The sequence below is a fragment of the Colletes gigas genome, unplaced genomic scaffold (genome assembly GCF_013123115.1).
Source record: "Colletes gigas isolate AHSC1104 unplaced genomic scaffold, ASM1312311v1 Colletes_gigas_Sc00027, whole genome shotgun sequence".
In the NCBI taxonomy this organism is placed as follows: domain Eukaryota; kingdom Metazoa; phylum Arthropoda; class Insecta; order Hymenoptera; family Colletidae; genus Colletes; species Colletes gigas.
In genome coordinates, this window is record NW_025106656.1 from 1,157,468 (window position 1) to 1,182,407 (window position 24,940).

The window sequence follows — 24,940 nt, forward strand, 5'->3', positions numbered from 1 at the left end:
CGAGCTGCGAACGTGACTATTAAACATCGGTTCCTTCGATCACTATTTTTCTTTCAGTCGTGAATCGTGTTCTTCGTTGCAGACACGAGCGTTTGTACAACAACCAGGAGTACCAAACGGTGGAACAGTTCGTAAAAGACGAGAGTAAAACTCTTGAGGAATACGACGGAATGATAAAATTTTATCACGATCTTATGGTGAATATTCCGGTGGACATCGACAGGACAGAGTTCACCGGCTTCTTCAAACTGTCTCGAAAGACGTTCATCGAGACGATTGTCAACAATGTCGGTCGTATAAAATGTCTCCTCACCGACACCCTCGTGAATAGGTACCAGAACGCTGCGAGAAAGTGAGTCTCCTGTTACCTTAACCGAGTATCGATAAAATTATCCAAGAGAAAATTGATCGGATAGCAAAAAGTTGATTCAGAGCCGCGGAGGAATACCAAGCTATAACTGATCGTGCCCTGGACACGCCTGCCGACACGGCCGCCTTGATGGATCTGATAAGTTTCGTTAGAAGAGCCGTGGACGGTTCTCTGAAGGATCTGGAGCATCAGCTTTACACAATAATCGAGCACATTCTCTTGTTGTCCGACTATTACATTTTCACCGACACCGAGATAAACGTCACCAACACAGCGTTTCAGTGGTACCACAGAATACCTCAAGTCTTGGAGGAGTACGAGGTCATCGTGGCGAACAAGACCATAGAGTTTCAGGAGGCACTAAGAGGTTTGCTATTGGAAAAAAGATAATCGAATGTTTAATATTCTGATTATATACTTTTCCACTGCTTTAACATGGAAACACCTTTGGTAAAGAAAAACAAATACTTGTCAAACATTCTTGGCTATTCTATAAATTGTTCGAAGAAAATGGAGAATGTTTGATATTCTGTTTATATTTAAATATCTTTTCCACCCCCGATTTTGGGGGACGGTTTTACCGTTTCGTAAAAATCGAACATTATCGTTCAAGGCTGTTCCCTTATCAGTCATACGTTCGAACGACGCGATCTATGAGTCTTGTCTTAACAGTTAGGTACCAGAAGTTCGAGGACGAATTGGATTCCTATGCGAAACAAGTCGACGAGATACAATATTGGGGGGACATCACGGAGGTGTTCAAGTATCAGAGGAGGACTCAGAATCTGGAGAATAGGCTGATCGCTGCCATGGAGAAGATCGATAAGTTTAACGAAGAGGAGGTTGCGTTCGACTGGGATATCACGCAATATCCACGTCGCAAGCAGATCGCGGATCAGCTGAAACCCTTCAAACAGCTTTTCGACGCTATCTGCGATTTCTTGACCAAACACGACAAGTGGATGAACTCGATGGTCGGCAGCTTCGATCCCGAGGAAATCGAGAACGACGTGGGATACGCGTACAGGTCGATAGATTTACTGCGTTGCAATTTTTATCCTCGGGAGTCCTCGACGTACGACATTATTTGTATATTCGTTGACAGTCGGGGATCTATCCTGTTACACGATAATTCAAGACTTCATACTTGATTTAAACTATGAGATTCTACAGCATCCACCATATTCAGCAGACTTATCTCCTACAGATTATTATTTCTTCAAACACCTAGACATCTTCTTAAAGGGGAAACATTTTCTCAGTGGAGAAGAGATCAAAGGGGCGGTCAAGGCTTTCATCGAGTCTAAAGACTCCAGATTTCTTTTTAACACTTTGACTGGCCATATCATCCATACGGCGATTAATTGAAGATAATAAATCTGAATAGGGTTCATGAATTTTAATTAGATTACAGAACTAGTACTAGTTTTAATTTTCTTGTCGTGTTCGTTTATGCAAATTTGCCTTTCTTAAAAACTAACGATAAGAGCGACACAGCAATTCTGCTTTAGTATTCGTGTTTAGGAAGAGATAGTCTACTAGGAAGACCTAGTGGATGTTGTAGAATAAAATTTACGTTCGACGAGCGATTAATAAAATTTGTTCAAACGATCAGAACGATCTACAAGCTGGAGAAGTCGTTCCAAGAGCCAGATCTGAAGAACCTGGCGATCAGCGTGCGCGAGAAAATCGAAGAATTCACCGAATGCATGCCTATCGTGGCCACATTGGGCAATCCGGGATTAAAGGCCCGCCATTGGGAGCAAATTTCGGAGATTATCGGCATTCCCATGAAAGTGGATGCCGATTTAACGTTGGCCAAGGTTCTGTCTATGGGCCTCGAAGGGTTCGTTGAGAAGTTCACGGGTATTTCGGACAACGCGTCGAAGGAGAACACTCTGGAGAAGGCTATCGACAAGATGCAAGAGGATTGGGCCGAGTTGACCTTTACAGTGAACCCTTTCAAAGATACTGGCACTTACGTCATTGCGGGCGTCGACGATATACAGCTACTTTTGGACGATCATATCATCAGGACGGTTACTATAAAGAATTCGCCCAACATAAAACCGTTCGAGCAAAGAATACTGTAAGCAAAAGCGATACATCGGAGTATGTCCATTTAGAAATTCTATTCCGTTTATTTTTATTCTTACTTTGACTTTTAGGGGTCCAAAGATATACAGATATATATAAAATGAAAGTTTAAATCTGAAACACCCTCTATAACCGAAACATCGTTGAAATTTTGTATATTTCTATGATTTTATTTCGAGTCGTACGACTGAATATTAAATTCAAACAAATGAAAAAAAACATATCATGAATAAAATTTTCTAGTTTTTATTTTAAAATTATTTAATACGGGTATTGCATATAAAATCCCTATAAATAAAATTTTAAGATTATTAATTTATCAATACAATTTCTGGTTAGTCAAAAACGATCATGGTCTTTATATCTTTGACGATGCTCGAACTTGCACTAAAATGTACGACTAGGTACCTGTTAACATTGGAAGAATGATCTGAAATTTTCCATGAAATAAATAGGATATGGGAGCATAAACTGTACGTACTGCAAGACATTCTGGACCAGTGGCTACGGGTACAGGCGATCTGGATGTACTTGGAGCCGATATTCACGTCACCGGATATCCAACAGCAAATGCCAGACGAGGGCAGGAAGTTCTCCGCCGTTGACAAAGCTTGGCGCGACATCATGAAGACCGTCCACGTGGATCCTCGCGTTCTATCCGTCATCGAGATCGATAAAATGCTGGAGAGGCTGAAGAAGAGTTATGGTTTGCTAGAAGACATTCAGAAAGGCTTGAACGATTACCTCGAGAAGAAACGACTCTTCTTCCCGAGGTTCTTCTTCCTCTCCAACGACGAGTTGCTGGAAATTCTATCCGAGACCAAGGATCCGACTCGGTAATTCAGACTTTTATCTCGGAGCTGACTGTGCGTTTAAATTGTAATTTCAGTCATAATCCCTCTCCCTTCCTACCCTTCGTTTAACTTTTTCAAATTTTTACGTACAACAGAATCTTTACAGAACTGTTACGAAGATATTCTATTTCAATTCTATATAGATTCTACACAGGTTCAGAATGGTTATTAAATTAGAAACGGTTTTTAATTGATAATGACCGATACGTATTAATGATTCCAACGCGCACGGAAGTAGTTTTCCCGCGGGGTCAGAACCGACCCGGATCGATAATCGATAAATCGTGATTTATGGATTCGTAACCGGGCGTTACAGCGTTCAACCGCATCTGAAGAAGTGCTTCGAAGGTATACACAGACTGAAGTTCAACGAGGATCTCGAAGTGCTCGGGATGACGTCCACAGAGGACGAAGAGGTGGACCTGGTGGACATAATATCCACTTCAGCCGCCAGAGGACAAGTGGAGAAGTGGCTCATCGAACTGGAAGCAATTATGCGTCGAAGTGTGCGGCATGTGGTGGACCAGGCGATACAGGCGTATCCTACCAAACCCAGGAAAGTCTGGGTGCTCGAGTGGCCTGGACAAACGATCCTCTGCGTTGGCAAGACGTATTGGACCCTACGTATAGAGGAGTCGATGTTGCATGGTATCCAGGGTATGAATAAATACTTGGACCAGTGCCAGCAAGAACTGAACGACATTATATTAATCGTTAGAGGCAAACTCTCGAAGCAGAATCGTATTACCTTAGGTGATTATTAAACGTATTTAACTGCGGTACGTCAGAATATCGAGAATCAATTATGCGTCCCGAATTTCAGAGGCTCTCGTCACGCTGGACGTACACGGGAAAGACGTACTCGAAGAACTTTGCTTAGAGAAAGTGATCAAAAACACCGACTTCAGATGGCTGTGCCACCTACGATACTATTGGCTGGTTAGAATGCTTCTTCAGACAATTATTATTATTTATTCTTCCACCGTTCGTTGTCACGAGTTTGAACAAGGAAAATTATAGCATAAAGGAGAATGTCGAAACAACTTTTTGGAAATCAATTTACCAATGACGTAGGTCTCTATGAACATTTACTTTAACGAGTGTTTTTCTTCCAGGAAGAAAACATGTGGGCTTACATGATCAACTCGCATCAGCGGTACGGTTACGAGTACCTTGGCAATTCTTCGAGACTGGTGATCACACCACTGACGGACCGTTGCTATCGCACCCTCTTCGGCGCTCTGAGTCTTCATCTGGGCGGTGCACCGGAGGGACCAGCCGGAACTGGTAAAACGGAGACCACCAAGGACCTGGCAAAAGCAGTAGCCAAACAATGCGTAGTCTTCAACTGCTCCGAGGGATTGGACTACTTGGCTTTGGGCAAATTCTTCAAAGGTTTAGCGTCTTGCGGCGCCTGGTCCTGCTTCGACGAGTTCAACAGAATCGACCTGGAGGTCCTGTCGGTGGTAGCTCAACAGATATTGACGATTCAGCGGGCGATAAACAGCGGCGCCGAGAAGATGGTTTTCGAGGGGACGGAGATCTTCCTGGACCCGACCTGCGCCATCTTCATCACGATGAATCCCGGTTACGCCGGCAGATCTGAGTTACCGGACAATCTGAAGGCGTTGTTCCGTCCCGTCGCCATGATGGTGCCCGATTACGCGCTGATCGCGGAAAACACTCTCTACTCGTACGGTTTCTACACCGGCCGACCGCTGGCCGTGAAGATCGTCACCGCATACAAGCTCTGCTCGGAACAACTGAGCAGCCATAACCATTACGATTACGGTATGAGAGCCGTAAAATCCGTCCTGGTCGCCGCTGGGAACCTGAAGCTCAGGTATCCGGACGAGTCCGAGGACATACTGATGCTTAGGAGCATACTGGACGTCAACCTGCCGAAATTTCTCGTACACGATCTACCTTTGTTCGAGGGTATCGCCTCGGATCTGTTCCCCGGCGTCGTTCTTCCGCCGCCCGATTATACTCACCTGAACGCTTGCACGATGGACGCGTGCACGGAGGCGAACATCCAGTGCACCGATTTCTTTTTGCAGAAGATACAACAGATATACGAGATGATGATCGTCAGGCACGGCTTTATGATCGTGGGGCTGCCGTTTGGCGGCAAGACGTCCGCGTACAGGATGCTAGCCAGTTGCCTCGGCCTGCTGGAGGACCGCAAATTGATGGACGAACACCGGGTGGAGATAACGGTTATTAATCCTAAGGCGATCACCATGGGCCAATTATACGGGCAATTCGACCCGGCCTCGCACGAATGGAGCGACGGTATACTCGCTGTCAGCTACAGAGCCTTCGCGACGTCCACCAATCCGAATAGAAAGTGGCTAGTTTTCGACGGACCCGTCGACGCCCTTTGGATCGAGAACATGAACACTGTATTGGACGACAATAAAAAGCTTTGCCTGACTTCGGGGGAGATTATCCAACTGGCGCCCACGACCAATCTCATTTACGAGCCTATGGACCTGGAGGTACAGAACTTCGCGATCTTTCAGCATAGGGATGATAAGGAATGATTTTAAAAATTTCAAATAATTTTGAAAAAATTATTTTCGGTTGTGGGGGTCAATTACAATCATTTTTGGTGAATACACATACCTCCGAATTCCTGCGTACTTTCGAGAAAAAAATTCTTTATCGAAAATATGTGTGATCAGAAATATTTTCCTGCATCCGTATGTCCAAAACATCATAACTTCTAAACAGATTAGATAATTTCAATGTTTCAAGATGCAAACAACGCGTATTTTAGTAAAGAATATTTAGAAATACTAAGAATGTTCTAAAAATTATCGTCTGTGGTTATTATATTATGTTTATTCACATATCCGTCGGTATTATCTAAAAGCTTCATACGAGAGCAAAATGGCGTTATTTAAGGCGATCAAGCTGCTCTGTGAGCGTCGACTTTGGGAAATATCGATTTTCTTTTGTATTAAAAATGGGCCATCCGAGCAACTCTCGCGTCGTAAAAAACGAAAGGACACCTATTACGTATAAAGTAAACGAAAAAAACCTTTTATTAAATTCAAAATTGTGACTCTGAAATTTTTTATCGCTTCTTATTTTATACGATGGTCATTTAGGTGGCTTTAAGTTGTTTGTTCAATCATAATTTACCCATGCAACAACAGGTCGCATCGCCCGCCACAGTGTCGAGATGTGGCATGATTTACATGGAACCAGTCAGCTTGGGATGGTCACCGCTTTTGATCTCTTGGATGAACACGTTGCCGGCTACTTTTACAGAACACATTAAACATCACTTGCACGATATGTATACGAGGTTCTGTCCACCCCTTTTGTATTTGGTTCGCAGAGGGGACGTTCAGGTTCAAGAGATACCTTTTATGAAACTAATTTAAACAAAAAATTAAAATATATCGATTCCTCCTAATATTCGTTCCTCTCCTAGGATTTGATAACGATGCCTGACGCTAATCTGGTGAGATCCGTGATGTATCTGTTCGACTGTTTCCTCGACGACTTTCACGACGAGAAATATCTCCAAACATTATCCGACCTGGATATGAGAGCGCAAGTGGAGGTCATCATCAATCATATCGTCACAGATACTATTTATCAAACCCAAAGACTCTACAACAATGTTCGCGTTTCAGGGTTGCTTCTTCTTTTCCTGCATTTGGGCCATCGGTGGAACGTTGATGGTCGACTCTCGAGAATCGTTCAGCGAACTTTTCAGAGCCCTGACAGAGAGAGAGTTTCCCGAGGATGTCAGGGAACGTTTCGATATTTCCGAGGATACCACGAACCCATCGAAACCGTACGTGGTGAATTTGCCGATAACTGGCCTGGTTTTCGATTACAAGTACATCAAAGAGGGCAGAGGCAGATGGCGGCTGTGGATCGAGGATTTGAAAGACGTCCCGACGATTCCGAGCGACATGCCGGTGAATCAAATAATTGTCCCGACGATCGAGACCGTTCGTTACTTTCATCTGTTCAAGCTTCTGATTTGTCACCACAAACCGGTGCTCGTGGTTGGTCCTACCGGGACGGGCAAGTCCGTGTATATCATGGAGTTCTTGTTGAAGAACGACCCGGAGACTTTCAAACCGATGTTCGTGATATTCTCGGCTCAAACCTCCGCCAATCAGACCCAAGAGATCATCATGAGCAAACTGGACAGGAGGAAGAAGGGACTTTACGGAGCCCCGCCTGGTAAACATTGGGTGGTGTTCGTGGACGATCTGTCCATGCCGCAGAAAGAGGAATTCGGCGCACAGCCGCCCATAGAGCTGCTGAGACAGTGGCTGGACCATTGGACCTGGTACGATCTGAAGGAAATGGAACCCATAGAATTGGTGGACGTGCAATTGGTTTGCGCGATGAATCCGCCATCCGGCGGTCTGGACGTCACGCCGAGGTTCAAAAGGCACTTCTTCACTCTGGGCATCTCGGAATTCTCGGACGACGTCCTGTCCACCATTTTCAGCACCATAGTGTCCTGGCACCTCGAGAGGAGGGAATTTCCCCACATTTTCTTGCCCTGCATCGGGTACGTCGTCGACGGCACGCTGGACGTTTACAAAGAAACTAGGCAGCACCTTTTACCCACTCCAGCCAAGTGCCACTACTTGTTCAACTTGCGAGATTTCTCGAGGGTGATCCAGGGTGTGCTGCTATCCACGCCTGAAACGGTCAATGACTCTGTACGCATCGATGTCCTCCTTTTCTTCTTTTAGATCTCGCTCGCTCCGTTTGGTATCGATGCTCTTCGTTATCGAAGTTAGGTTTTACAACAGAATATTCACTGCGATTGTTTTATAATTACGTCTATATTTTTTATCTGTACAGACAGAATCAAACTTAGCAACGGTGTTGTGGCTCTTTTGAACAGATTATTTACACAGAAATATATATACTCACGCTTCCTATCGTATTCCTTGTAATAAATAAATAATTACATAGAAATATTAATTTTTTTAAGATGGGCATGAAGCGTTTATGGGTGCACGAGGTCCTCCGCGTGTACGGGGATCGCCTGGTCGATGATACGGATATAAATTGGCTCGTTGAACAGATACGATCGACCGTGTCCGCGCATATGGACGACGACTTGAATCAGATGTTCGAAGATTTGATCACAGGTTCGAAGGGTTCGGTACGCCATCGTTTCCATCCGATTTCGACTCATCGATGCTGACGTATCCCCAGAATTCCATCAAATCGTAGTCTCGAATTATTATTAGGTGACGTACATCGAGCTTCGAAATCTGATCTACTGCGACTTCCAAGATCCTCTGGCCGATAAGAAACTGTACACGGAAGTCGCCAATTTGGACAACCTTACAGTCACCGTCGAAGAGTACCTCGCCGAGTACAATTCAATTTCGAGAACACCGATGGACCTTGTCCTCTTCAGGTTTCAGTATCGCCTCTATTCCTAATACGCATCGATTCAAATGGAATATAAATTTTATTTCGTCCCCGTCAGATTCGCCGTGGAACATCTCTCGAGGATCTGTCGCGTGATGATGCAACCGCGAAGTCACGTGTTGTTGATCGGCGTCGGTGGTTCCGGACGCCAATCTCTGACGAAACTGGCGGCCCACATCGCGGACTACGAACTGTTCCAGGTGGAGATGTCCCAGCAGTACGGTCTCTACGAATGGCACGAGGACGTGAAGAACATCCTGAGGAAGAGCGCATCCAGCGATCTGCACACAGTGTTTTTATTTTTGGACAGTCAGATCAAGGAGGAAACGTTCCTTGAGGATATCAGCAACCTGCTGAACTCCGGCGAGGTCCCGAATATATTCCCCGCCGACGAGATGACCGATATCTGCGAGAAGATGAGGGTGATCGATCGACAGAGGGACAGGTCGGTGCAGACGGACGGCAGTCCCGTGGCGTTGTTCAATTTCTTCGTGCAGACGGTTCGCGAACACTTGCACGTGGTGGTGACCATGTCGCCCATCGGCGACAATTTTCGCGCGAGGATACGAAAGTTTCCAGCCCTGGTGAACTGCTGCACGATAGATTGGCTGCAGTCCTGGCCCGAAGACGCTCTGCTCGCCGTAGCGACCAAGTTCCTCGGCGAGATCGATCTGACGAAGAAGGAACGCGACGCGTGCATCGAGATGTGCCAGTACTTTCATACGTCCACGCAGGACCTGTCGCAGGAGTTCATAAAGCGCGCGAAGAGGTACAGCTACGTCACGCCCACCTCGTATCTCGAGCTCATCAACACATTCAAGGACCTGCTCGAGAAAAAAAGAAACGAGGCGCTCGATGGCAAGAAACGGTACGAGGCCGGCCTGGAAAGGTTGGACAGTACTCACAAGCAAGTGGAGAAGATGCAAGAGATTTTAGTTGCGCTGCAACCGAAGCTCCTCGTCGCCGCCAAAGACGTGGAGGCTATGTTCCTCGACGTTCAAAGACAGAACGACGAAGCCGTCGCCATCGAGCAAGTTGTGAAAAGCGACGAGGAGGCCGCCATGGTAAGGCGTTGCCGGTTTGATGATCAAAGTCGATTTTATTCGGGAGAGTCTCGGTTTTGTAAATGGCACTCGACGCTTCTTTTCTTTTTTTTTTTTGCGTTTTCTAGTTTCTTTTCCGGATATACTTCGTTGGGTTCGCTTTGAGTCGCGTTGACGTTAATGAGATTCGGACATTATGTGTTTGCTTGAAGGAGTTACCTTTGAAGCACCGAAAAAGGGAATAAAAACGGAGGAGTCACTCCTTCCCGAGGAGTAAAAATTGCCATTTTTGTTTTGCCGCAAATTTAATCAAAACCTGGTGTATAGACTTGAATGAAAGTAATGGGACAGAAGCACTTCGTAACGAGTATCAATTTTGCTAAAAATAAGTATATTTACGCATAGAAATCTCTGCACAGTCTCGAGTCTAAAATGATCCAAACGAGCAGAACTCAACGTAGTTTTTGCTGGGGGTTTCAGGTCGTTGCAGGGGAAGCCGAAGCTATTCGTACGGAATGTGACGCCGACTTGCAAGAAGTGATGCCAATATTGAATGCTGCGAACGCCGCATTGAACACATTAACCCCCCAAGACATTCAAATAGTAAGATCCATGAAACGACCACCGTCTGGCGTACGACTAGTCATGGCAGCAGTTTGCATTCTAAAGGTACCCTCTTCGATTACAAAATAAAATCTTCTCTCATTGATAAACCCTACATTTGCGTTTGTCCCTCGCTTAATAAAGTTATTAACCAAACAAAATAAGCTACGACCAGGGCCTTATCCTCGCAGGACGTGAAACCAGAGAAGGTCCAAACCCCGACAGGCACGGTGGAGGACTACTGGAAGGCTTCTCTTCGTATGTTGAGCGACATGAGGTTCCTCGAGTCGCTGTTGACGTTCGACAAAGACAACATACCGGAAAGAATCATGACAAAGATTCGCACGACGATTCTGACGAACCCGGACTTCGATCCGGAGAGGATCAGACACGTGTCCACGGCCTGCGAGGGTCTCTGCAGATGGGTGTTCGCGTTGTCGGAGTACGACATCGTGGCGAAGATCGTGGCGCCCAAGAAACAGGCCCTGGCCAAGGCGGAGTCCGATTATTCCAAGGCGATGGAACAACTGAACCTGAAGAGGCTTCAGCTGCAGGAGGTTCGGGACAGGCTGGCGGAGCTGGAGGAACTGTTGGCGCAGCGGAGGGTCGATTACCAGGCGATGACGGACGAGGTGACGGAGTGCAAGGAGAAACTAAGAAGAGCCAGGGAGCTGATCGGAGGCCTGGGCGGGGAATACACCAGATGGTCGGACACGGCCAAGTCGCTCGGGGAACGTTATTACAAGCTGACAGGCGACATACTGATCGGGTCCGGCGTCGTGGCCTACCTGGGGGTGTTTACGTCGCAGTACAGGCAGCAACAGATCGAGAACTGGGTACAAATATGCACAGATTTGGACGTCTTCTGCACTCAGGACTATCAGCTCACCCAGGTTTTGGGCGATCCTGTCCTGATCAGATCTTGGAATATCTTTGGCCTGCCTAGCGATCTTTTCTCTGTGGATAACGGTAACGTTAAGGGATTTTAGAAATATTTTTAGAGAATTTATGATCTGGTCCAAGGACTCCTACCGATCGAGACTGAATTCCGACAGGCATAATCGTAACGAATTCCCGACGATGGCCACTGATGATCGACCCTCAGGGCCAAGCAAACAAGTGGGTGAAGAACATGGAGAAGGAGGCAAACATCAACGTGATCAGGTTGTCGCAGACCGATTACATGAGGGTTTTGGAAAACGCTGTTCAGTTCGGGCAGCCAGTTTTATTGGAGAACATCGGCGAGGAGCTGGACGCTGCCTTGGAGCCTCTATTGATGAAACAGACGTTCAGGTCTGCTGGCGCGATTTGCATCAAGATCGGGGACTCCATCATTCAGTATTCCGATAAATTTCGGTGCGTATCGTCGTTAAAGGATGCCTAGCCCAGACTGTAGGAGGATTGCTTTCTTTTTATAGATTCTACATGACGACCAAATTACGGAATCCGCATTATTTGCCGGAAGTGGCGGTGAAAGTGACTTTGCTAAATTTCATGATCACCCCTATCGGCCTCGAGGACCAGCTTCTGGGCATCGTCGTAGCGAAAGAGAGGCCAGACTTGGAGTCCGAGAAGAATCAGTTGATCGTCCAAGGAGCCGCCAATAAAAAGTGCGTCGCGTTTCAGGTACGTTTTCTGCAACGTTAATTAGCAAATGCTTTTTCGTAGGATGCTGAAGGAGATAGAGGATCGCATTTTGAAAGTTCTGTCGACCTCCGAGGAGAACATTCTCGAGGACGAGACCGCGATCAGTGTTCTGAGCTCGTCGAAGATTCTTTCCGACGAGATAATCGTGAAGCAAACAGCGGCCGAGGTGACGGAAATGTCTATCGACGAGGCGAGATTAAAGTATACGCCCATAGCCGTCTACAGCACGGTCCTGTTTTTCACGATCGGTACACCTATTACGTTCGAATAAATTTGGAGGCGAAACTAGGAGCGTTCGTTTCGATTAAAATGCCAATTTTCAACAGCCGTTCTAGCGAACATCGATCCCATGTATCAGTACTCGTTGGTTTGGTTCGTGAATCTCTTCAAGAACACCATCGATAACACGGAAGTTGTCGAGGACATAGAGCAACGATTGAAGGATCTCACGAGAGAATTCACTTACTCGCTCTACGTGAACATATGTCGCTCGTTGTTCGAGAAAGACAAGCTTTTGTTCTCGCTGCTGCTCTCGGTGAATCTGCTGAACAAACAGGGGCAAATCTCCATATCCCAATGGATGTTTCTGTTGACTGGTGGCGTAGGCCTCGAGAATCCTTTCGCGAATCCCACGCAATGGTTACCGCCGAAATCCTGGGACGAGTTATGTCGGTTGGACCAGGTCCATGAGTTTGAGGTACGAATAGATACGAGAAAAGCACAAAGGAATTAAACGTGTCGAAAGATTGAGATTTTTTATTATTATTTACTTGGTTAATCCTTGCTTAGTAGGCTCAGGATGACTTCCATTTTGCATGTTTACTTTTTCTATCTATTTATAGTATATCTTTTGAACCTTTTGCGAGAAAAGGGTATTATAGTACCTATACGTTTCCTTGGGAAATTTCTAACGACCCGAGCGTGTAGATTTATGCGCGAAAGCTTCGACAAATACATTCTCACAGTCTATACAAACTTTGTCGGCTCTCGTTCCTGCGTTTAGGGCTTCAAAGATTCCTTCGTGGAAAACGTAGACGCTTGGAAGGTCGTCTTTGATCATATGGAGCCTCATACTTTACATTTCCCGGCGCCATACGACACGGTTACCCCTTTTAAGAGAATGCTCGTACTGCGATGTATTCGTCCTGACAAAGTCTTACCTGCCGCTCAGCAATTCGTGGAAGGTAGGGAAATTCTGCGAAGGTAGGCCATTTATTGTTGATCGTCGTGGCAATTACGCGCCGCGTTTACAACTTAATATTAACACTAGATTTACGGAAACAGTCAATTTGACGGATGCCTGATTCCACATTTAAAATTGCAGAACGCGTAAGTATTATTTTTTAACAACTTATGTTGAATTTGATTGATGCAATGGCATAAATACATATTCTAATTAAAAGAAAAATCGTATTGTAAGGTAATCGTTAACATGAAAGGTATCAATAAATATACGTGCGAACAATGCTCGTAAATCTAGTGTTAAAGCAAGTAACTTAAAGGCTACGCTGACGCAAAATATAGAACTTTATAGTTTGTACATTTAAATATCTGAATTTTATTAGATTCAAAGTCGAATACGCGAAACGTTAAGACGTCTAGCTATGAATATATACTACGAGAAGTTTAAAATTGCGAAAAAATTTTAATAAAATATATAAAGATAGGATTATTTCTTTTGATAGTGCATTTGGGACGCCTGTACATCGAGCCGCCGCCCTTCGATTTGCTATCGTCCTTCGCGGACTCGTACGCCTGCATTCCCCTTATATTCGTCTTGACGCCTGGCGCTGATCCCATGGCGATTCTATTGAAATTTGCCGACGACCAAGGTTTCGGCACCAACAGACTGTTCTCCCTGTCTTTGGGTCAAGGACAAGGCGTTATTGCCGCGGAACTGATCGACGAGGGAATAAAGAACGGCACCTGGGTAGTCCTACAGAATTGTCACCTCGCCAAGAGTTTCATGCCGCAGCTGGAAAAGGTAGAAAAACAAATTTCCATGCACGACATTCGCTCATTCACGACATCTTCGTAACGGTGCGAGAGGAAATGTACCATTAGGTCATTGGGTCGTTCGAATCTCACGATTCCATTAATCTGAAAGTTGTTCTTTCGATATCCTCAGTTATTAGGTCGTACCATAAGTTTTTTGCTAAAATTTAACACTAAATCTACTGATACTTCATGTATACCCATTCGTACCATGACCAATCAAATGACCAGTCTTTCTTTTTCTCGTTTACGAGGCAACTTACTTCTAATTTTTGCATTATATCTATGGATAGTTGTGCTTTGAAGTTTATTCGTAAAATATCTTTCGCTTATGTATTTTGAAAATCTATACAAAAATATTTGATACTTTTACTCTAAATGTGCATACTTAGTATTTTAATTTCACACAAAAAGTTTACAAACTACGTTAAAATGTTTTGATTTTTATAGTATAGAAAATAAGACACACTTGGAAACAAATTTTGTTTTAAGTCGATACCGTAAATTCCGGAGAAAATAATTATTTACGAAAACATGCTGGCATAATAATTACACAATCATCCTGTATACAAATTTAAATTCATTTTTAATTGAATAAACAATTTATAATCCAGCTTTATCGCATACCAGTCGTATGATCAATAGGGATTGCTGAAACGTCTTTGGGTGCATAGTGTCAAAGTAAATTTGAAAATAAACATAGAAGATAGCATAAATTATAGTAGTTGATATAGTTACCGGATAGGGGATGAAATGCCCTTTAAAATGAGCGTTCGAACAAGTCGATAGCTTTATTAGTTCCGAAGATATGGCGATTTTAGTTTCAAGGCGATGCGGTGGCTAGTTACGGAGATATAAGGGTCCGAAGCGTTTGTTTACGTTTCATTGAGATCAATGAACTCGCGCGCGTGACAATAGTAAACAGTGCGTAGTAAGTTCTTGGAAATACTACGACTTTCGCGTCACGATTGTCTCGACTCACGTGCGAGAGAGAGGCCCGACGCGACGCGTCAGACGGAGACAGAGATAGTCGAATTAAGAAAATTACCCCTTTACATAAATTACGATATCTCGAAAACGGAAAGTCGGATCGCTAAAAACCAAAAACCATTTTAAAGAGGAAGGTTCACCGCTTCTAACAGTGGCTCGATAATTCATAAAACACTAGTATCTTCGGAACTGCACGCGTCTAAAGTTTTAGTACTTTTAATACGCGTTAATAGACTGTTCTAAGATAGTGGACACTGAAGATTCTCTCCTTTTACCTTTGCTATGTGTTTCGTAGCTTTAAAGAGCATAAAGAGCAATAAAAGCAATAAAATTCTTTTCAGATTTGCGAAAGTTTCACTCCAGAGACAGTGCATCCGGATTTTCGATTATGGCTAACGAGTTATCCCGTGGATCACTTTCCAGTCAGCATTCTTCAGAACGGTGTCAAAATGACCAACGAGCCGCCGAAAGGATTGCGGGCGAATATAATCAGGTCCTTCTTACAGGTAATAGAATCGTAACCGCGAACATAGTCGTAGAACAAGAACGTGTATTGTGAAATTACAGGACCCGATATGCAACGAAGACTTCTTCGAAACGTCGAAACAGAGCGTGGCTTTCAAGAAGCTACTCTTCTCGCTGTGCTTTTTCCACGCGATCATCCAGGAACGAAGGCAGTTTGGTCCGATTGGATGGAACAATCAGTACGAGTTTAACGAGACCGATCTGCGCATCAGCGCTTTGCAGCTGAAAATCTTTTTGGACCAGTACGACGATGTGCAATTCACCGCCTTGAAATACTTAACAGGTATCTCTTTCAATATTGGCTCATCATAGATTTGTATTTCCTTATCTTCCGCCGGTCCTTACTATTTATTTTATTTTATTTATCACAATTTAATCCGATCTGCTTCCGTTCGAACTTCTTAATAAGAATTTTATTCCTCTTATCGGTACAATGCAACGAACGTGTGTATTATTTCGTATTTGACACATCTAATGATCGAGGAACAAAGTTAGGACGCTCTTAATTTCGAATGAATTTATCTCATACACGAATGGAATAATTCTATTTGTATTTGAGTCCTGTATTTAGAAAAGTCTCGAGTAACATTCTGAACGTTAATCGTAATTGTTGCCCGATTACGAATTTGAAATCTAGTAACGCGTCGATGTGATATGGCGTCTCCAATGATTTGGGAACAAGTTTAGGGCACGCAATGGCTCGATTCGTGATTAATTTGTCTCCCAGGCGAATGCAATTACGGCGGACGCGTGACAGACGAATGGGACAGGAGAACTTTGATCACCATCCTGGCGAAATTCTACTGCCCGGAGCTCATCACGCAAAAGAGATACTTGTTCGATCCAAGTGGCGTGTATTATGTGCCTCAAGTCAAGAGCCACGGCGAGTTTCTGGATTACGTTAAGTCTTTTCCGATGGCCACCGCTCCCAGTGTCTTCGGGATGAATGAGAATGCTGACATCATCAAGGATCAGCAGGAAACCACGTTAATGTTATCTTCGATATTAGCAACCCAGGTGAGAATGGGTCTAAAGCTAACTAAAGTTCGTTTCAATGTTACGAAAATAATCTTATTGTCTTTCCATCGCGTAGTCTGTCCACAGTATCAAAGTAAGTAATTTTAAACACAGCTTGAAAATTTAATCAGCAGTCTTTCGATATTTTATCCTGTGTAATTTATGCGTATCTCAGCTGAGGAAATCGAGACGAAAGGTAATGAAATATTTTTCAACAGAATTATTCTTTCTCACTTTGAATTGTTAAAGCTATTTCTTAGCGTATCCAAAAAGGAGAATCAAGTAGTTTCTTATGCATGAATCTTGAGATTTTTTTTTATGAAAATATTAAGTCAATTATTAAGTTCTACTGACTTTTTTAATCTGAAATTTTTATGAAACTAATTCGATTATAATTTACTTCCTTTATTCAAGTAATTTTAAAAGAGATTGATGTAGCTTCGCCCACTTGTTCGGTGAAAGCTGAATTCCACGACCCGGTGGTTTAGATACGAAGTATGCGTCGACCAATTTTTCACTTCGTCGAATTTTCGGAATGTTTTCCCTCTGAGGTCGTGTTCCATCGATCGAAACAGATGGTAATCAGAAGGTGCTTCATCTGGGAAATAGACTGTGGGAGGGAAGACTTCCCCATCCAAACTTGCACGTCGTTTCGGTGTTGGTTTTTCCAACACGTGGCCTCGCATTATCGTGTTTCTTTTCTTATTTCTTGGTTAATTGCACTGGCAATAGTAATCAGTATTGACTGTTTGATCAGGCAAGAGTTCATAAAACAAATCTCATTCTCGTTCTACCGTTTTTTCTTCAAATTAAAATCCAACAGATTACAGTACCGGATATGCTCGTTTTCAACTAAAACAAATTTAATGACGTGCACAATACTGCTCAAATTTCCTTCGTGCAGTGAGAACATTCCTCAAAAACGCCTTTGCAAACGACTTAATATGAAATTTCGTTTAGCCTTGTGGCGACGCCATATTTAAATAGGTAGTTGGTCGAGTACTCGCGAGAGAGCGTAGCCCTCTGGCGGCGAATGCGAGAAGCGTCACAACAGCTTTGCCCAGGCACCATCCTTTTTATTAATTTTTTGACAATGTTTCCCGTTGTCTCTTGTCTTTTTATTTTTCACAACCGTCGGGCGATAATTATTCCACGGATAAAAGGCAATTCCGTTCGCTGGCCGTGTTCCAGAACACGACACAAAGAACGCTGGTCCGAGACCACGCGTTCGCGCGCATTAAAAATATTATCAATTCCCGTTGAACAAATTCCCGGTGGCATTGGCGGTGCCGTGGCGTTATCATTATCTTCGTTCATTAATTTCGAGACAATTAAGGTGCGCTGCGCGCACGGGACGGTCGTGTTTCACAAATATAATAGCGTTCCTTAAATGTATTCTGCGTGACGAATTATGCGGATTACTAACGAGGCACCGTGTTGCTCCGTCCTCCAATTAGGACACCGGAGAAACGGAAACAGACACAGGGAAATCGCCCGACGAGACCGTCTACGGGGTGGCGTCTGATATTCTGTCAAAGTTGCCGGAGGACTTCGATCTCGTCGCGGCACTCGAGAAGTATCCGACGTTATATAATCAAAGCATGAACACGGTGCTGGTCCAGGAAATGGGAAGATTCAACAAGCTTCTGCAAACGATCAGGAATAGCCTCATAAATGTTCAGAGGGCGATCAAAGGTAAATGACTAAGCGACTACGGCGCTCGATCGATTTTTCACACCCTGGTGAACGCTGATCTAAGGTCTGGTGATCATGAACCCGGACCTCGAAGAAGTCTACATGTCGATAATTACTGGGAGGATACCGAAGATGTGGATGAGAAACTCCTATCCGTCGTTGAAGCCGCTGGGCAGCTACGTTCAGGACTTCCTAAAGAGACTGGTTTTCCTTCAGGTATCTATGTTCATCCAGAAAGTCATACAGGGTCTTTCAAAACGAGACCTAATAGTAAAGTGAATTGAAAAAGTTTTACGAAATACGATATTAAAAATGAAAATACGTCTCATAGTCAATGTCATTTTTAATCTGTCGGTGGATGAATGTGCTCTGGAAAGGCTTAACAATGATTTAAAATTAGAATTACCTTTCTGATAGTTTAGGAATTATCGTCTAATATAATTTTAATATCTACTCGAGAATAATATTTATATATCGTTTGCACGCGAAATAATTGATTTCCAGTACATTTTCAGCTCTTTGCAAATGGCTACCACAATTTAAAATTAATTATGATAGGAGGCAATGAACATGAAATGCTAACCAACTTTTCCATAAATCTTTCAGACGTATATGCTCTCCAAAGGGTGGATTTTCAGTAAGAGTGTCAAAAAATATCCATTTTCTTTTAATTAGTCTTTCTAAAAATGTGTCCTGTGAATTTTATACCGAAATACGAATAACTGCTGAAGCTACAGTACTTTGGAGGGAGCAGCGCGCGGGTGGAAAAGCAATTATGCTCATCTATCTTGAAAGTGCTCTTAAACTTTAAATGCGTTTTTCTCAAACTCATGATACCTCGGGAATGACTAAACTTATTGATTTAAAATGTTTTACGCATTTAAAGTGGATATCAGTTTATCTCTCTATTCTATTCTTTCGGTTCTCTCAAAGCTTAACAAGATTGCAATAGCACCAGAATCGTTTTACTAAATTATTCCCACATTGTTAAATTAAATTATCTTTTTTTTACACTAGATGGTACGATAGCCGGTTGTTCGATTTTTTTTTTAACCTTCTTGCAGTTATGGTACGATGAGGGGCCGCCAACGTCTTTCTGGATCTCTGGTTTCTACTTCACTCAAGCGTTTCTCACCGGCGCACGCCAGAACTACGCAAGGAAATACTCGATCCCTATAGATCTTCTCATCTACGATTTTATTCCTTTGAAAGAAACTGTGTTCTCCGAACCACCAGCCGACGGTGTTTACATTTACGGCCTGTTTCTCGACGGAGCTCGCTTCAATATGGCAACAATGAAGCTCGCCGAGTCTCTACCAAAAATTTTATACGATGTTGTTCCTTACGTGAGTGCCTTTCTCATTTCTGTCTTCGTTCGAACGATGCGTTTCAATTTAATTTAAATTGAAAAGTTAAACCTAACGTTAAACAATGAAATCTTCTTTTCTTTCGAAGGAGTTACTCTAGTTTCAAAAACTTGTTCTTACGTCAAAGGGGTAGCTTGGCTTGGAAGGTCAATTTTTATTAATGTGAAATAAAGAAGGAAAATAGCATCTTGATTAGATTGAGATTAAAAAATATGAAAAACAGAATGTTTGTAAAAATCTCTGCTTTATCTGATAGCAATATGTCTTCTGAAGATGAGATATTGTGCATAGAAGTTCAAGAAATAAGGTTTTCAACTGTACTGTTAAAACAGCTATTAATTTTACGAATCCAAACAACAGAAAAATTGATTTTTCAAACTTTTAGGCCAGAATAGCTTTTTAAATGGACGGAATTCTTTTCACGAGCTATTACTCAGATTCGTGGAAACTGTACATTGTCATTTTCTTTTTGTCTACGTGCGTATAAAGGTGGCAAGAAGTGGACCACTCATTTTTAATGAGACATGTACCAAATTGTAGGTCTCGACAAGAGTCAACAGACACCCAGTTTTTAGCCACATGTGGCCACTGGTATCCGAAATAAATGAAGTCAAACGAAAATATTTTATAAGAACAATGACGCCGACTCGAAATTTCGATCGAAGTACTAAAAATGTCTACCGTTTTCCATCTAAAATGAATATTTGTAGCAGAAAATGCAAATATTCATTTTGGAGAACAATTATATCAGACCTTACTACTTCTCTTTTGTGACACGCGAGCCATGGTCATTTCATAAATAAAAATTTTGACGTATGAGCTTATTTATCTCAAAAACCAGTCGTTACGTGTATTTATAGACCTAGCCTCTCTTAAATCGCTAATCGACAGATATGTTTTCAAATTTTTACAATATTAAATTTCAACTTCTGATCCACTGTGAGTTCGTTCCGCGATTTGCAATCCCCTTTGACTGTTATATTCGTTTCGGTAGATCTGGCTGGTACCAGCGAAAAAGGATGAAGTATCGGAGAAGTACACGTATACTTGTCCCGTGTACAAAACCACCGAGAGGAAGGGCGTCCTGTCGACAACCGGCCACTCGACGAACTTCGTAATCGCCATATGGCTCCCGACGGAGCATCCACCGGAGCACTGGATTCTACGAGGCGTAGCTATGCTCTGTCAATTGTCCGATTAGACCAATTATTACGTGCATCGTGAGTTACGTTTAGTTTAACCTCAATCTATCATCTCAATTTACTCCACGTATCATCCATCACTCTGCTGATAGTCGTCAAAAAGGTTCGTTTTATCTCCAATTCGTAACAGCGTTTTTTTATCTTTGAACTCTGATCTTCTATCTAGATTTGAAATTTAATAGCAAAGAAATACTGAAACGATTTGATTTCCTCTTAAATTAAAAAAAAACTCGATGAACTTTTCGTTATTTTATGAACAATTACTCGAAAATATTCAATCCTATGCTGAACGGCTAATTATATCAGGAACAGAATGTCACGTTTATTTAATTGCGTTAAACAACTGAATTTTTGCATACTACTCAAATTAGCGACGTATCTACCAGAACAAAAAATATTGACTGCAAAAGAACGTGTACGACGAAATTAGTGGAAACGTTAAAATCTGTGCAATAAATCGAATCATTAATTACTATACATATTATGAATATAAAATTTAAAAAAAATAACGATTATTTTCGAACGCGAATCACCGAAACTCTTCGATACTTTCGTCGGTCGACACTTGAGAGCCGCGCATCGGATACCCGGAATATTCAGAATTTCTCCGTTCTTTTCCACGAAGCACCGTCCAAGTTTGCACCTGGACGGTGGCCCTACAACAGGTGGCGGTACATCCGGGTCAGAGGCTCGGTCTCTCCGTCCAAAATCAATCGAGCGTCGAACGTTCTCCGTGAAAACTGTTCGAACGACCACCGGTGTAAGAGTCATCGATCGCGTACGCCGTAGCGACGTTGCACGGACCGTGCAAAGGAAAACGGAGGACCGGCCGAGGTTAACCGTGCCCGGAGGCCGCGGTCCTCTCCGATACACCGTCAACGTCCCTGCGGCGAACGGGCGAGCGTATCCGCCGCAAAATCGAGATTCCTATGCAAACGGTTATCGTAAATATTGCAAGCGGGTATCAAGAGCTCGCAGCCAGGTGCAGGAGAGATTTCGAAGGCAGCGTGCGTCCGCAGGAGATAGCGCGATAGGCCGGCTAGGACCGTCCGCGGGCGCGGAGGGCTGTGGGGGGTGGGTGGTTCGCGGCGGGTCGCGGGGAGGAACACCGGGATGAAAAACAGTAGGATGAGAAGAGAGGAACGGTGGGAGAGGTGAGCACGGTGTATATTCAGAGGCAGGTCGGTTCGGGGGGTGACTGGTGGGTGGTTTGGTGGGTGGCTTCAGGGGTTGGTGGCGGCACCCTGTCTACCCGGACCGAGATCGCCGGAGGCTCGTTGCCTAGCGACCTCGTATTGATCTCTCCCCGTATCTCGGCTTTTCCCCTTTCCCACGTGATTCTCCCCCCTCTTCCCTCCCGTTCTGGCTCCCCCTCGTCACAGCTTCTCTCCATCCAGCCCCCCTCTCCCCCGACTCTTGTCCTCTCCCTTTCTCTTTCGCTCGTTTCTCCTCCTCGCGATCGCCTCTCCTCGTCCCACCGTTTTCTTCCCCGCTTCTTCTATTAGGTTTCCTTCTGTTTGCGCGTTTCGAGTGCCCTCGGCCCCGGAGCAGAGAGAGAAAAATGGTGTCGCTACGGCGGGGCAAGGCGACGGGATTAGGATCGAAGGATTTTTTGATGGAAATCCGCGCGGCTGGCTGGGGTATCAGCGCTTCGAGGACCTCCGAGTTTCCGCCTCTCGGTTGGCTCGATGCATCCGCGACGCCCGCGACCAATGTCTCCACGAAGACTCGTTTTTATCCACGGTAAGTGTACCAGTAGTTGACCACGAGAAGAGAACATTGTCACGAAAACCTATATACCTTTTTTTTTTTAATTCTTAAGGAACGATCGTATCAAATTCACCGAACCGCTTATCATTTTGCGAAGCTGTAACTTACCAGACGTTCCATGCGCCTAATTATATCGAATTTTCTGTGAACGTTTTTTAGTTGATTGACTCGATATTGAAAATTTTAGTACTCAATTTAGTCTCTTTTTCACGTGGTAGATGATTTCTTGCACCGTTCGTGGGAACATGTAAAGAATAACATTGAAATCATTGGAAAATAAATTGTTACCTTACTTTTCAAACGAAACATTGAGTTGAATGGGTATAATTAAACATATATAATTAAGTAGTTTTAAAGAACACCTTTAAGGGTAGTTTGCCCCGTAGAAAATTTAATTCGTGACGGCAGTGGCTATTGAAAACTGATTTAGTTTCGAGAGTGTATAATTAATGAATATATCTAGGAATATTAATTTTATAAATTGTTATCTACTGGTACATGGTCCATCGTCGATATCTGTCTCTCATTTTTAATTTTGTGACATATGAAAAAGGAAAGTATCGAGAAAAATGTCAAAAAGCTGATTCTACACTTTGTGGGAATCAACGTTTGATAATTTACTTTCTAAATAACAGTTAATCGATACTCTTAATACTTATTTTTGCGGTAGATTAGTTTTTCAATTTACCTTCAATTTTTCACGTTCTTACATTATACATATTTTCTTATTTTCGTTTTTGGGTCGAAGATAATTCCGACGTCGTAAATATCGTATAGCTATCCGTCGAAGTTATTTTTCTAATATATAAAAATATTTTAAACAAATCTTACAAAGAACTAAATTTTATATAAAAAAATTAAATTGCACGCACGAGCCAAATATTCGTCTCTGTTAATTTAATTCTTTTGTTTGGGCGGTTGGAAATTGCTGTCGAGCAGGATACTCCGTCGGATCGTGGAATATTTGGTTTGCAATATCGCGGTGTCGACGTCGTGTTGTTCGCGTCTCTTTTCGACCAGAAGCAATCGAAATAGTCGAGACCATAGAGATGGAACGATGGGGGGACGCGGTTACACCGATAATTTGCGTAATTCGCGGCACCGTGAAAAGGACGCGATCGAAGAAAGTCGAAGGACCCGGGAGGAGTTGGTAAACATCGATGGTAGTTGCGTCACCGGTTGATACCAGGAGGGAGGAAGGATTAGATTTCGAATGTGTTTAGGGGAAGAGGATGATAAATATTCATTTATCTCGACGGTCGGGCGATGTAACGGCTCGAAAGGATGTAATTAAAGCCTGCACGGTAATCGTCGGTGCTTCGATGCTGCGCCCTGGACGTTCAAGTCGCTGCTACCCTTCGTAATTGCGCTTAAAAACTAACAACTGGTATACTTCGACGGTCTAAATTGACTCTCGCTGAATTTTACGTTTTCGAAGTATGGCTAAAGCGACCATGTCGGAATATTTCGAAGCATCTCCGACCTTAGAACGAGTAAATTCTTTCGAGCATAAAGGAATTCTTAGGAACATTAGCTACGGTGGGATGCAACGCTATTCGCACACTATACGTTACTTTCTATTTTTCTACGGCAACCGTCGATGTCGAGACGGTGGATTGCGAATTCGAAGTTGCAGTTTTTATTCCGTATCGCGCAAAGTGCATATCGGAAAAGCTATAAAATATACAAGTATAAAAAGATAGCCTGTACATCGATACTCTGTATACTGCGTTAGGGTTAAGAAATTATTGTTTCTGGTACGGTTGGATTAAAACCGTGGTTCGCAGTCGTAAATTTTCAAATTCTTCCGAGGGCACGGGACTTTCGATGTTGCAACGCGAATTTTATCGGAATTATCGGAGAACTCTCTCGTTGAATTTATTGGAAAACGACGTTAAAGGTGCACTTAAATAAATTGTTCGATGGTTGACCGTACGCGATTCGATGAATGTTCGACAAATACTTTTCGAGAAATAAAATGTTTCCAACGGTTATAAAATAGTAATTGTTACGTAGAATTGAATTTTTTCGACTGTACGAACACTGAAATTCGATCGTTAATTGTTATTTTTGCGAGTCATATCTGTAAAATCGTTATCGAGTTTAACAATCGACACTCGATGTTATTTCACCGTGTAAACAAATGAAGGAACTAGCATAGTCCAAATACTGGATTAGGATAAGGAATGTGACTACCTGAGAAAGGGACGCGTTGGTCCAAGAAGCCGCGAAGACTAAATCGAGTTTGGCAGGACTCAATCTACCGTCGAGCAAAACGGGCGTTCCGTAATTTATAATCGAAGCGAAAATAAAAGTGTAGCGAGACCAGTCTGCG

General features: G+C 43.3%; 1 protein-coding gene across 3 annotated transcripts; it reads left to right on the forward strand.

Moving 5' to 3' along the window:
* The first annotated feature begins 484 nt into the window (after positions 1-484).
* Positions 485-20,834, forward strand: LOC122401688 (dynein axonemal heavy chain 7). Of its 3 annotated transcripts, none has more exons than XM_043403977.1 (28): positions 485-737; positions 1,043-1,397; positions 1,986-2,459; positions 2,923-3,303; positions 3,638-4,074; positions 4,145-4,260; positions 4,437-5,822; positions 6,486-6,683; positions 6,767-6,898; positions 6,972-8,024; positions 8,303-8,476; positions 8,565-8,737; positions 8,810-9,815; positions 10,275-10,463; positions 10,589-11,366; positions 11,453-11,753; positions 11,816-12,007; positions 12,066-12,292; positions 12,371-12,741; positions 13,048-13,228; positions 13,730-14,028; positions 15,371-15,535; positions 15,597-15,837; positions 16,282-16,602; positions 18,039-18,266; positions 18,331-18,482; positions 19,331-19,612; positions 20,628-20,834. In XM_043403977.1, exons 1-28 carry the CDS (start codon positions 500-502, stop codon positions 20,832-20,834), a joined length of 10,257 nt encoding a protein of 3,418 aa, XP_043259912.1. In that variant the 5' UTR covers positions 485-499. The 3 variants fall into 3 exon arrangements, with proteins under 3 accessions (XP_043259912.1, XP_043259913.1, XP_043259914.1); XM_043403978.1 differs by having other exon boundaries at positions 16,282-16,581; XM_043403979.1 differs by having other exon boundaries at positions 16,282-16,571; positions 18,029-18,266.
* Positions 20,835-24,940: the final 4,106 nt, after the last annotated feature.